Here is a 14,083-nt window from a genome sequence, read left to right on the forward strand (position 1 = left end):
AGGGAGAAGCAGGCTCCATGCACCGGGAGCCTGATGTGGGATTCTATCCCGGGTCTCCAGGATCACGCCCCGGGCCAAAGGCAGGCGCTAAACCGCTGCGCCACCCAGGGATCCCAAACCGGCTGTGTTTAAAATGGACCACTTGTCGTCATTTGCCAAAACCTGCAAGTGCCCCATGATGTTTAATAATTAAATGGAACTTGTAGTGGGCACCGTGAACCACAGCTGAGTGCCCCAAATGGAATGCAGCCCTGCTTCATCTTCTGCGCCACTTGCTGTCACTCTGGATGCTTGTTTCTGTCACTGAACTCTCAGTGGCCAGAGCCCTGCCTGGAAGCTGGTGACGACGACATCTGGGACTCCAGGTGAGGCAGTCCTGGGGCTGTTGGGGATACCTGCTTGAAACACGTGTTGTGTGAAGGGAAGTCTGTGCCCCGGGTGGTGGGGACCCAGGAGGAGCCTCAGGTCCTGGAGACATGTCTGGGCTGAGGTTTGGAGAATAAATTGGGGCAAGCCCATTTTTTTGTGAAATGCAAGGGGGAGGCTGGTTTTGTAGAACAGGCCCAAGGTGAATCTTTGGTAAATGAAAAGTTCCTTTTGTTAAGGAAAACAGTTGCCTGTTATTTTGCTCCCCATCTTCCCATCACAGGGATCAGGTCTTTTTTATCTTTGTATCCTCTCCACCTCTGCCTCGCTCCCCAGCCCCAGCAGGGTTATTCTATACATCTTGCTAAGTGCTTGTTGAGTTGACTTAAAAATACCATAAGCCACTTATTAAAAATAATTAAGGAATCATTGTCACGATGGTTTGCTGTAACAGGTATGGTAGTCATATTTTTAAAAGCCCTTATCATTGGAAGTGTATAGTAAGAAAGTATTTAAATGTGAAGTGATGCGATGTCTGGGACTTGCTTTAAAATACTGCTGCACTCTGCCCTCAAGGTGGTGGAGAATAATCCCTCATCCCTCAAGGGTGGGCTGTGCATAGCGACTTCATCCCAGAGAGGACAGCATGGACAGGGGGACAAAGTGACTTTACAGTGGAGAAGTCTGACAAACACACCTCCCCTGATGATGAAGGTCAACATTGACAATTATTAGGCATGTTGATGGCACAGGCCTGGATAGGATGGGCTGGGAAGGGCACCTCCCCTCTGTGGTCATCCCAAACCCATAACCCAGTTTAACCGTGAGAAAACCATCAGACAAATCCCAGGTCAGGAACAACCTACAAAATATCTGCCCAGTACTCCTCAAAACCGCCAGGGTCATCAAAAAACAGGGAAAGGGGGATCCCTGGGTGGCGCAGCGGTTTGGCGCCTGCCTTTGGCCCAGGGCGCGATCCTGGAGACCCGGGATCGAATCCCACATCGGGCTCCCGGTGCATGGAGTCTGCTTCTCCCTCTGCCTGTGTCTCTGCCTCTCTCTCTCTCTCTCTCTCTCTCTCTCTCTCTCTTTGTGTGATTATCAGAAATAAATTTTAAAAAAATTAAAAAAAAAACAAAAACAAAAACAAAAAACAGGGAAAGTCTGAGCAATTGCCACAGCCCAGAGGAGCTAAGGAGACATGATGACTGAATATAATGTGGGATCCCAGATGGGGTCCTGGAACAACAAGAGGACGTTGGGCACAAACCAAGGGAACCTGGACAAAGTATGTGTTTTAGTCAACAACGATGTGTCAGTATGGGTTCATTAATTATAACAAGTGCACCAGACTAATGTAGACTACACATTGGAGAAACTGGGGGCCGAGCTGTATGCGAACTCTGTACTATCTTCACAACTTTTCTATGAATCTAAAACTTTTAAAATATAAATTTTGTTGAAAAAAATTACTCCTGTTAAACAAAAGGAGGCGAAAGAGGGGAGAAATGAAAAAGGCACAAAGTTGGTAATTGCTGAAGTGGGGTGATGGGTATGAGAGGTTTCGTAGACTCTTCGCTATACTTCTTTTCATTTAAAGATTTTATTTATTTATTAATGAGGGGGAGAGAGAGAGAGAGAGAGAGAGAGAGGCAGAGACACAGGCAGAGGGAGAAGCAGGCTCCATGCAGGGGGCCCAATGCAGGACTCAATCTTGGGACTCTAGGATCACACCCTGGGCCGAAGGCAGGTGCTAAACCGCTAAGCCACTCAGGGATTCCCTCTTCGCATTTTTAAAATTTTTTAAAATTTTAAAAAATTTTTAAAAATTCTACAATAGCAAGTTTTTAGAAAGTCAAGTCACAGATCCAGTATGTTGGGGCTACTGGCATTGTGGCTACAGGCTGGTATATCGAGCTCCGGACAGGCAGTCACACTGTGAATTCTGGAGTGATGTGAGCAGAGGATCATCCCAGGGGATGAGACCGGTGTCTTCTTGGGAGAAGATGGCCCTGAGCTGGTCTGGCAGAGGGGCTGAGGATTAAATGTGTGTGCATGCAGGCGTTTTTCACACCTGAACAAACTGGAGAACCTTGCTAGGACCTAGGAAAGCTGGCTTACTTCCTTGGGCCCGGCCATTCCTAACCCTGGTCCCTCCAGGACGCCCAGTGACCCAGGCAGTCCTGCCACAAGGCTGCAGTGCTCTTCTGAACATGGGTGTAGGTTCCCTTCATTCAAAACAGACACAGCTTCTCGGTAGAAGAGTTACAGCACAGACTTTCTGGAACCTTCCCTCCAACTTTCTTCTACTACCAAATCAGCCAAATGATTTGGTCTGGTGTCTGTGAGCGTTTGCCTTCTCACCCTGCTTATAAATTTGCTTTTCTTTTAGTGATTCCCCTCAATTATTTTGTTCTGAGGCTGCAATTAAAAAGGGATTGTTGTGGCCTGGGGCCCAGAGGCACTGCTGGTCCCCATTAGCTGGTCCCCTAATGCGGGGGAAGCTGGGCCCTGGCAGTAATTTCTTTGTAAGAATAATGGGTTGGATACTTATGGGTCCATCAGGTGCCCAAGCCGGAGCGTGACATCGAATTTGGAAAGCTGGGCTGGTGTGTAATCTACACAACTGTCTCCCGAATCTCTCATGCATGGTCAAGAGCACCTGTGTGGCCTGGTTGACAGCGGCATCGCTACCACCACCACCACCATCATTGCCATCATCATCATCATCATGACTTTGAACAGTGAGTGAATTACGGTCATGCGCAGGTACCTGGCACCTGACAGGTGCAGCGCCCTCACGTGCTCCGGCCTCCAGCACTGCCCTCGAGGGCCCTGCAGGTGGGCTAAGATCGTGGCCTCCACCTGGCAGGTGCAGAAAGCGAGGCTGGGCGACAGCAGGGACCCGCGCTGCGGCCTAGGTGACGTTCCCCCCTCCCCCGGCCTCTCTGGCTCCCCAAGTCAGGCAGGGCAGGGCCCAGCTCGCTCTCTCCCCCTCCGTCCCCACCTGGCAGCTCCCTGCCCTCTGCGCTTGCCCTCCACCCATTAAGAGAGTCAGAAGGCCTCTTCCAGGGGTCTTTGCTTTGTCCTCCCGCCCTGCCCCAGGCAGGCCTTGGGGAGCCCAAACACCTCCTTCTGCCAGGGCCCTGCAACGGCCTGGCTCCCGCACACTTGTCCCCAAATTGCAGGCAGGAAACCAGAACCCCAGGTAGCCTTCTCACTTCCTGCCCTTCATCCTGAGGCTTCCATCCCTGTGATGAGACCCCAGGTCTCCCCTTTCCCACCGAGAACCCCATTCACTGGCATCCAGAGCTGCTCAGATGGCTCCCTGGGTTGTCCAGTCCCATCCATACCTGTTCTTCCCCTTCCCACCACTTCAAGGTGCCCAGGCCCCAGTAGGTCTTGTGCCTGGCTGGCCCAGGGGTGGCTTTGACAGACCAGTGTCCCAAATGAGTGACCTCAGACACGCAGGGAGCTCCCATAGGTGGCCAGAGTCCACATGCCGCAGAGTTGGAGTAGTGCTCATTTGAATGACCCGAACACCAGCCATGTTGACATCCCAACAAGGGTGAAATCCCGTGTGGGGCTGAGATCTCAGCCGTTGCCAGGGTCCAGGCAGCGGAGATGAGCTGGAGCATGGGAGGAGACGGGCTCTGAGCCACAAGTGGGGCTCATGCCTAAGAAGATGGGATAAGCCCTGGGAGGATCTGGAGGAGAGGCATGTGTGGAAGGAAGTGAGGGGCCCTGGGGCCGAATCCTGGGGCCAGTGTGCTTCCGAGCACAGGGAGCTCCTGGCTCCACTGCCAATGCTGAGGGTGTCGGGACACCCTACAAACCCAGCCTGTCCATGTCTCTTCTGACGCAGGGTTTCACAGAGGAATGGAGTTTGGTGTCAGATAAACTGAATTTGAATACCTTGTCCCTAAAAGGCTGTGTGACTTGGGCAGCTAAGTTCCTCTCCGAGCCCTGTTTGCTCATCTCAAAATTGTGTATGATCACGCCTACCTCACGGGGGTTCTGGGAGCTATAAGTGAAGTACCGCCTGCCAAGTGCCTGGGGACTCACTGTGCACGGGTGGTCCCTGCTTCCTGCTGAAGAGAATCGTTATTTCTCCCCAGGGATTTCTAGAGGGGACCAGAATCCCATAAGGAATACTCTCAGGAGCCATAGCTCCAGGCCTTGCCTAGCAGGGCTGGATGCGGGGCGTGGAGTGGGCCTGAACCACACTTCTTGGAGGGTGGGTGCAGCATCAGAAATGACACGGGTAGGAAGCTATTCCTATACACATGCCAGGCCCCACCCCAGGATCCCCCCAGGAGGCAGGAGGGGTCATTCCCAGGTGCTGTGCTAGTGGAGAGCCCCGTTCTTGAAAGACTCTTATGCACAGGCTGAGAGGAGAATCACAAAACTGTTTATTTTCCCACTCTGATAAGAAAAGATGGATGCAGGGTGCAGAGAAAACCCAGCTATTCTCTTGGTGACCACGCAGAATCCACACACAAACCCAACAGGCTGTGTCTTTCCTAAGGAATTTCTTTCTGCTTCCAGAGAACTGTAATGCACCTTCTAAGTGCTCTCCAAAGACATTGTGTCATGCTGCTTCTGGGCAGAACTGGTCATACCTGCTACCTGACAACAGCCATGTCACTGGACATACAACATCCAACTGGCAAAAAAAAAAAAAAAAAAAGTACCAAATGTCAAATTTCATACAGTCAGTGCAAGAAACGGTTTTCTCTTGGCATCTAGACTGGCTGCCCCCCGAAAAATGTCTTTCTTTCCTTGGTCCCTTGCAACGCCCCAGCCCATGGGCAGAGAAGGAGAGCAAATGTTAACCTTGGCGTAAAAAAAAAAAAGCAATGTTTTCAACAAACAGTTGAGTAATTGGACTCATTATTTAAATATATCAGACGAACTTATTCATCTGGCCCAGCTTAATACATGTTGGCCTAACGCTACAAACAAATATGTTAATTTGAGAAATGTCAAGAGGGACAGGCATAGTTGTTGTAGCAATGACTTGGCCTGGAGGCACAGGTGTGGCTGCACCACGGACAGGCCCTCAGAACCAGTACTCGGAGACAAAGATGTGGACGTTGACAACGTTTCGGTGGGACACCACACCCCCGACCACGTAGTTCATCTCCAGCTTCAGGACAGCATGAAACGGACCCACGATGGGCCGTACTTGGCGCACAATACCTGGGGAGAGAAGAGAAGGTGTCTCAGACCTCATCACATTCCCACGCGGAGCCAACTGTTTGAGTCCCCTGCATGGCATCTACCTCCCAGGGGTCGCCCCGGGGGCTCTGCTTCCACCTCCAGGGACAAATGATAGTGAGCTCACCCTGGCCATCTACCTGACAGAGGATTTGAAAGAGCCTAGAAATGGGTCTGGTGTGGCATGGATGCCCAGTAGACGCCTGTCCCCCTCCTCCCTACCCACTGTCCCAGTCCTGACCCTTGGGAAGAAGCAAAGCAGATGTGATCCTCTCTCCTGTGATACTGAAGATCACAGTGGGGTCCTGGAAGCCCTTTATCCAAGCACAGCTGTCCCCACCACACATACCCCTGGACCCCTCACGGTCCATGCCTCTGTGGCGGGTGACACCTGAGCTCATTGTAACAGATGAGCAAGAGGTGGCTCTGCCAATAGAGCCTCAGAGCAGGTCCAGCCTGAGCAGTGGAGCTTGGCCAGGGTGATAGGCAGGAGGTCGGGTGCTGGAGGGGAGACAGGCATTGGTTCTGGGGAAGCAGAAACCAATGTGTGTAGCTGCTGGGGAGGCAGAGGGTTCTGCGGCAGAGGAGGGACCACACAAAGGCCAGGACTGGCAGCCTCCTCCACCAGGGCTCAGAGTTCAGGGCACCGGCACAACCCATCTCCTGGGGTGGGCGTTACCCCAGCTGGACTGTGCATGCACTGCTGCCCTTTCTGGACCTGATTTCTCAGCGAGCAGACGGTACCATGTGACCCCATCCTTGTGCACCGCCCGGTCCAGACGGCCTAGCACAGCATCCGCCCCAGGTATGAGCTCTGGGTGTGCAGGGCCACCTCCCCGCCAGACTGAGGGCTCAGCTCTTCACCTCCACGTGCGTTCGTGCATTCCTCCGTAGGCACCACGAGGCGTTCTCAGCGATACAGAGAAAATCACAGAATCCTGGCTCAAAGCCCACGGAGGAGCTAAGTAGGGGCAGTGTTCTGATAGAAGTCCAGCAGGGGAGAGTGGAGGAGAGCTGAGGAGTCTGAGGGAGTCAGGGAAGGCTTCTTGGAGGAGGGGGTCCCCCTCCTGCAGAGGAAGCAACGCAAGCCAAGTCTGCAGGTTGGCTGATCCCTAGTGAGTGGGCAAAGAAGCTGCTGAGGTTTAGGGAGGAATGACGTCCAGAGTCCTTTCTCCATCCCACCTGCTCTGATATTAGGGCCTGCCCAGCGTCATGGGATGTAGGGGGTGGCTCTTGGGCTGATCTTAAGCTCCTGAGGTGACATCACTGAAGGCGAGGGTGGGAAGAGTGGCCCAGTGGCCCTTGTCTGGCTGTGCCACCGCACGGTGCTGGCAAAGAGCAGGCTTGGGGCCTGTAGCTCCACAACCATGTGCCAAGAGATCGCCACTGATAGTTTGCTGCAGCAAACTCCAGGCTGGTTTCTACCAACATCACTGCCACCGACCTCGGAACCCAGGAACCCAGGAACCCTGGAACCCAGGAACCCCGCGCGGGGTAGTGCAGCCAGGCCCGGGGGCCCGCCTCTGTTGCGTCACGGGCTCGGGGAGTCCCCCGCTCACGGAGGCCCTTCCCCACCAGCGCAGGGTCCCGGTCAGGAACACCAAGTTCACGCTCAGAAGGGGAATTTGGGTGTGCCATCCCCCCCACCCCTTACACTCCCTGGGCTTATGTTTCAAAAGTGAAATGCCCAGCAGCAGGGGTGGAATTCCAGGCTATTCTAAGTAAACAGGGGCTTTAGCTCTGATGGAGAGATATTGTGCAGGCTGTCAGCACCCTTTCTCTGCCCCTGCCCGGCAGTGACATTGTAGCTTTGTCCTGGGTGAACGCCCTCGAACATCTTTAGCTTGCTGCTAAAGACGCAGGCTTGTCAGTGGCCCTCCGTCTGCCAGCGGCCCCCATGACCCGGCCACTCCCGCCTGCCCTGCTTTGGGCACATAAATCGAGGCTGGGTCGTGGGGGGGGTGCGCTTCTGGGGAGTGCCTCCCCTGCTGTGTCCCCTCCCTGCTTCTTGTCACCCTCTCCCCTCCCCTGGCCCGGGGCCCACAGTGGTGCCCACCAGACTCAGTGGCCTGGGTCACCTTCTGACTTCACCCACCCTGGGGACAGAGGCCATGACTCTGCTTCCAGTGCTCAGAGGAGTTTCCGGGTCTCCAAGGAAGAGGTGAGAGGCTGCAGGAGCCTGAGAACTATTTTAGGACAGAGGAGCAGTGGAGTGGAGGGTACACGTCTGCATGCTGTGGTCGGATGTGTATTGATTTCTATGTATCATTATTATATTTATATAGCATATAATTAATGCATGATATATATTCTAAATCACTTTGTTATTGGAATGCCAAATATATAACTACATAATATGAAATATGTAAATATACTTATTAAAAATATATTAGGGGCGCCTACGTGGCTCAGTTGGTTACGGGTCTGCCTTCAGCTCAGGTCATGATCTCAGGGTCCTGGGATCGAGTTCCACATCAGGCTCCCTGCTCAGCAAGGAGTCTGCTTCTCCTTCTCCCTCTGTCCCTGTCCCAGTATATGTTCTCTCTCTCAAAAAACTATTTATTTTATTTAAAATCTTTAAAATATATATATTAAAACCTAACATATATGAATATTATTGTATTATATATAAAATTAGTAATTATATATTTTAAATTTATATAAACTGCAATATATCTGTTATATAAATGTTTATATAAATTTACGATTATATAAAAAGATAAAATGTACTTATGAACGTATATGTAAAACAGAAATGTTATAAAACAATTATACACACATTTGAATAGCATGAATAGTTCAGACCCATAGATGTTTCTAGGCATGTATATGTGTGCCAAGCATGGCGCTAAGTTAAGTATGTAAAGGAAATGATGGGCTATCCTCGTGGCTCAGAGAGGGGACAGGGAATAGTAGTACGATCCCAGAAGAGTTTGTTAACCTTCCTGCGTTTTAATTTGCTCTTCTGTGATACAGGGATTAAAAATAGCAACCTTGGGACACCTGGGTGGCTCAGCGGTTGAGTGTCTGCCTTTGGCCCATGACGTGATCCCGGAGTCCTGGGATCGAGTCCCACATCAGGCTCCCTGCATGGAGCCTGCTTCTCCCTCTGCCTGTGTCTCTGCTTTTCTCTTCGTGTCTCTCATGAATAAATAAATAAAATTTAAAAATAAAAAAAATAAAAACAGCAACCTTCAAAATCAGAAACAAAACAAGCAGAAGGACATACTCCTCTGTCCCCTTCAGAAATGATTACTGTCCAGCAAAAAGCATTCTAATTCCAATTTAAATGGGATCTGATTTTCAAAGTATGGCTGATTTCTTGCATGATGGAAAAATAGAGCAAGTATTGGGGATTTTTACTGGATTTGATTTTAAAATCGTATTGAAAGGAAAGCCCTGAATGTGTAGAAGTGCTTGCATCTGAATCTATCACGTTGGGCACTTTCTGAGGTTTGGTCTCTGCCAAGCAGTGGCTCGTTGTTCGACCACAGCTGAGTGCTGAGACAAAAGAGGCACAGAAAGAAGCCAGGGGCTGCGTCAGTGAAAGGGGTGCTGGGAGGGCTGCTGGGAGGTGGGCCCAGCTTCTGATGCAGGTCACATTCAGAGCCGGGGTTTCCGCAGGGCCTTTGCATTTAACCAGAGAAATGATTAAGGCGGAACAAACACGCGTGCTGCAAGTGTGAAACAAGAAGGCGTGGATGTCCATAGCTCAGAAGTGTGTCCCTTGCCTGGTCCCCTGCACCGCCCCCCCCCCCCCCACTTCACGAGAAGGAGTTCTCTACCCCTTTCCTCTGCCCTGAATGCCCACCTCTAACCACCACCCCAGCTAACCCAGCGCTCCTTTTCCAGGCCACACCCATTCTGTGGACCTGACCGCTACTTCTTTTGCCCAGTCACGCCTCCCCTGGAGCTCCAGTTTGGGTGAACATGTTCCCTCCATTCCCAGATAGTTGAAGCTTGAATTTCACCTCCTAGTCTTCCCTTTGACCAAACTCAGGCCTTCTCCTGATATTACTTCTTTACAGCTTTCCTACCCACCAATCCATCCATCCATCCACCCATCCATCCATCCACCATCCATCCATCCACCCACACACCCATCCATCCATTTATCTATCCATCCATTTATCTACACATTCATCCACCATTTATCCATCTATCTACCTGCCTACTCTACTCACTCACCCATCCATCCACCATCCATCCATCCATCCATCCACCCACCCATGCACCCATCCATCCATCCATTAGATAACATTCTGCACAGGTAAGGTTTAAGATTCTACGGATATTTAAATTGGATTTTGAAGAATAATTATGAGCCTAGGAAGCAGGAAGGGCATGCAGAAACCACCCAAAATGATGGTTCAGGCCAGTTTTCAGAACAGTGTCAATCCTGGGGAGAGAAAGGCAGATGAGGCTAAGGAGGTGGTCACAGCCTGCTCCCAGGGCCTCACAGAACCAGGAATCTGGGTCTGCAATCTCCTGGCTTCCTCCCCACCACTGACTCTAGACCAGAGTTCATTCAGAACCACCAACAACCTTCCTACTGCTGAGAAACAACGGAGGGAGGAAGAGAGACATGTGCTGCCCATCTGTGGCACCACAGAGACTGGAAAGCCTCCCCAGGGGCCCAGTTCTACCCATCGACTTGATTCTGCAGATATAATATTGGCATCTGCTATGTGCCAGGCACTGGGGACCAGCCGGACTGCTTATGTCCTCTTTTATGAAGCCTCCCCAGCCCTGGGGTACCTGATACCCGGTGTCCCTTGGCTGTAATGCCACATCTGCCTGTGGCAGGGAAGCTACACAGTTGGCTCCTCCTTCAGGGGCAGCATCTGCACCTGGTTCATCTCTGTCCCACACTCCCCAGCACAGGGCCTGGGGCGGGGCACAGTAGGAGCTCCATCATGATTATTGAGTGGGATAAAGGCGGAGGAGGAAAGAAGACAAGAGGAAAGAAAGAAGAGCAGAGCTTGAGCTCCCCCCCAACCTAGGAGGGAAGACAAAACTCCGTCCTGAAGGAAGGAGGAGCCACCGAAGGCTCCGAAGGACGGTACTTAATGACCAGCCTGGCAGCAAAATGCGTTTCCATCATGCCTGGCGTGTCCGTCTGACCCGCTGGGGTGTGTCCCTCCCCAGCTCTCCAGAGCCCCGGAAGAAAACAAAAGGCCGTGGTGCCGAGTTCAACTGCGTTAATCTTCCAAATCCTTGTCCTTGGCATTTCTGCTTCGGGTCTCAGACGCTGCTGGTATTTCTCGGCGTGTCTGTGCCTCTTAAAGATATAATTAAGCCTTTTTTTTCCCCTTTGAAAAATGTAGGCCCCTCGGGCACTTCACCTTCATGTCTCGTCTCTGCTTTGTGCATTGCAGCTGAGGCACCAGATCCAGGACCCGACACGAAGCACATGGGTCCAAGAGGGGGACCATCATCACCTCGTGGGGTCTGAGGTCTGCACTCCTGGCACTCCCGGGCATCCCCCGGCGTCTGCCGCTTGGCGCGGCACTCGCTGCCCATCTCTTGTGTGCAAGGATGAAAAGCAGCGATGGAGCTGTCTGCATGGGTCTCACGCTGAGATGCTGAACTAGAGAGAGAGACCCGTGGGTTCCTGGGCTGGTTCCGTGCTGACCAGTGGTGTGACCCCGTGCAAGTTGCCATGTGCTCTCGAGTTCAGCCTTCAACCCAGAAGTCCTGTGATTCCAACTGACAAGGTATACTGGCGTGAACGGGGCTGTCAGAGAGGATTTTAGGAAACCAGGTGATGAATCAAGAGACGTCGTGGTTCTCTCATGTCAGTGGACATTAACTGTGCTTTTAAGAGAGACCCGGCTTAGCAAAGATAGAGGTAAGAAAATCACGAGCCCACATCATAAAAAGACTGAGAAGCTGTCACTGCTTGAAACCAGGTTAGGGAGCTATTTGCTCTCCTGGTGGCCAGCAGTCCCCCCACGGCTCTATCTTTCTTGGCCACTCCTGTGTCTCTGGTCTGTGGCACAGAGCAGGCCCTTCATCCTACTTTGTACCGGACGCACAGGAGGCCCTCAGCCCACATTTGCTGAATGCATGAGTGAATGAACGTGACACCAAAGCACAAAGCACAGTTTATAAAATGGAAAAGTGTCATCCAGAAAGCGGAGCGTGGGGAGAGAACGCACAGTGGCGATGGTCACCGAGTTTTCCATGGTGGTTGGGGGGAGTGGGGACGAGGGAGAGCTGGGCCACACTGTCTGGCCCTGGTGGCTGCCACGCAGAGCCCAGGGCAGGGAGGGCCGGGAGGAAGGGGGAGCGCCGGGCCCTGAGGACGAGGTGCAGGGACAGACGACCCCTAGGTCAGAGGAGACCCAAGCGGTCACGCCAAACACACGCATGATGGGCAACCAAGAAGGAGCAAATCATCGCCCATGTCTCAGTGAAGTTCCTTTGGCACAAATAACGATCCCTGCACATGAGGGTTACGGGTGTAGACGAGTGGCAGAGGAGAACTCGAGGAAACGAAGATACACTGCTGTATGTTGTATGTTGATATAAAAAAAGCCAGAAAACTAGATGGAGCGCTGGCCAGCTCAGGCAAGAGTGTGCGACTTGATCTCGGGCTTGCGAGTTCGAGCCCCATGTCGGGCCTAGAGATTACTTAGAACAGAACAAAACTAGAGCCTGGATGGTCTGGGGGAGGGACACAGAGCAGGGGAAGGGGAAGGGGAAGGGGAAGGGGATGGGGAAGGGGTGGATTCCCCCATGCCCATCGCTTCTGCAGTCCTCACCACAGTGCGGAGGGGAACAGGCCATCCCCGCCCTTCCTGGGGGGAGGAGAGGGGGCTCTGAAGGCCTGATGCCCCAGGTCACACGGTGCACAGCTCTGGATGCCATCCAGCTGGGACTGACCCCAAAGGCCAGCTCTTCCCACCTCCCCACCGCGTCTCTTCCCTCCTCACAATGCCACGTGATGTGCAGGAATCTTCCAGAACGTGCTGCCCTCGGCCGGGTCAAGCACGGGAGAAAGGAGCCATGAAGCAGTCACATCTGTAATCGGCGGCAGGGGAACTGAGCTCCTGAGACGTCGTCTTCTCTTCCTGTCCTGAGAAACACCCAGGCTTGGACGGAAGGGGGACAGATGGCTGGGCTGCATATTTAAAATACCAAGTGGCACTCGACATGTCTCCGCAGAACTCACCATCCATACTCCTGGGCTGTTAGAAACATGCTGCCCCCAGCGGCCCCCCGTGAGCTGCAGCAGCTTGGACGGGGCAGGTGCAGGCAGCTGCGACAGCAGCCCCGCAGCCACACTGCCCGTCCGGGAGAGCGACACGGCCCTGCGCTAGGCCTCCCTGCCTCCCTCCCACCCTCCCTCATGTGGAAGCTGACATTTCCACAGTGCTTTGTCCTCGGGCTGCCCACTCCCGTCCACTGGCCCGTCCTCCTCGTCGTGTGTGCTCCTGTAGGAGGAAGCAGGCTCAGTGGGTCCAGTGCGTGAGCTCTGAGCATCAGGGAGCCGGCCCCGGGCCACCGCCCCTTCCACTGAGCTACATGGCTCACTAGAGGAAGAGAAGGCCGGGAACTTTTCTGGAAAGATTCGCCGTCTAATGCACCGACTTTAACAGAGTTGGCCAGAAATGTGGCTGTGACGGGAGGGATGAGAAATAGTTCCTGCCCCTACCACCTGCCTGCTGGGGTCCTTGCGGCCCAGACTCAAGCTCACCGGCGCTCGCATCTCCCCAGATGGCCTCTTGCCCCAAAGCTGCTGTCCTCCAGCTCTAGAGAACTGGGACCCCTCTCAGCGGCCCCCCGGCTTCCATCCCTCCCGCTTAGTCACCATGGAGGCAGATGGGTTCCATTTGCCAGACTCTGCAGACCCCCCATCTGCTCCAGGCCCGGCCCCGCTCTGCTCAGGTCAGGGCCCACTGCCCCACTGTGGCTGCACCCAGGCTTCCAGAACGCAGGTCGAATCCAAAGGTCGCACCTTGGGGGTGTGGTGTGGCTCTGCCAAAAAAAATCACGTCTCACCCACCATGGCCCCCGGCTCACAGCAGGTGGAGCTCACCTTGCTGTCAACCTGACTTAGAGTTAGAAACCTGGGGGTGCCAGAGAGGGACAAGTCCCGCCCTCCACTCTCCAGAGGGCCCTTCTTCTGCGCAGGCATGCAGCATGGGCACCCCGAACCCCAGGTCCCGACCGCAGCACGGTGCCCTCTCCCTCCTTTGCAAGCACGATGCCCTCGGTCTGGGCGTGCACTATGCTGGGTGCCGCGGTGACAAACACCGACCTGAGCACCTCCTGCGGATGGTGTGGCAGCAGAGGCTGGGGAGTAAGGAGAGCAGCTTCAGTGGAGCTTGGGACAAGTGCTCACCCCAGACCGGACACTGCAGGCCATGGAAGCTTTGAGAGGGAGTTAGTCTGGAAAGAACAGCGCGGGGGCCAGGGGCAGGGGGTGCTCAGAAATTCAGATGTGCAGAGGACCCGGCTGGACCCCCCGAGTAGGCCTTCACCTTGCCCA

At 53.3% G+C, this 14,083-nt stretch overlaps 1 protein-coding gene across 1 annotated transcript in view; it reads right to left on the reverse strand.

Moving 5' to 3' along the window:
- Nucleotides 1-4,755: 4,755 nt before the first annotated feature.
- Nucleotides 4,756-14,083, reverse strand: part of FBLN1 (fibulin 1) — a 102,925-nt gene continuing 93,597 nt past the window's right edge. The window contains exon 17 of the mRNA XM_055329036.1: nt 4,756-5,568. Within this exon, the coding sequence (XP_055185011.1) occupies nt 5,429-5,568 (140 nt within the window). The 3' untranslated portion in view covers nt 4,756-5,428. The remainder of the gene's footprint in view (nt 5,569-14,083) is intronic.

Source organism: Nyctereutes procyonoides, unplaced genomic scaffold, assembly GCF_905146905.1.
Source record: "Nyctereutes procyonoides isolate TBG_1078 unplaced genomic scaffold, NYPRO_anot_genome, whole genome shotgun sequence".
Taxonomy (NCBI): Eukaryota; Metazoa; Chordata; class Mammalia; order Carnivora; family Canidae; genus Nyctereutes; species Nyctereutes procyonoides.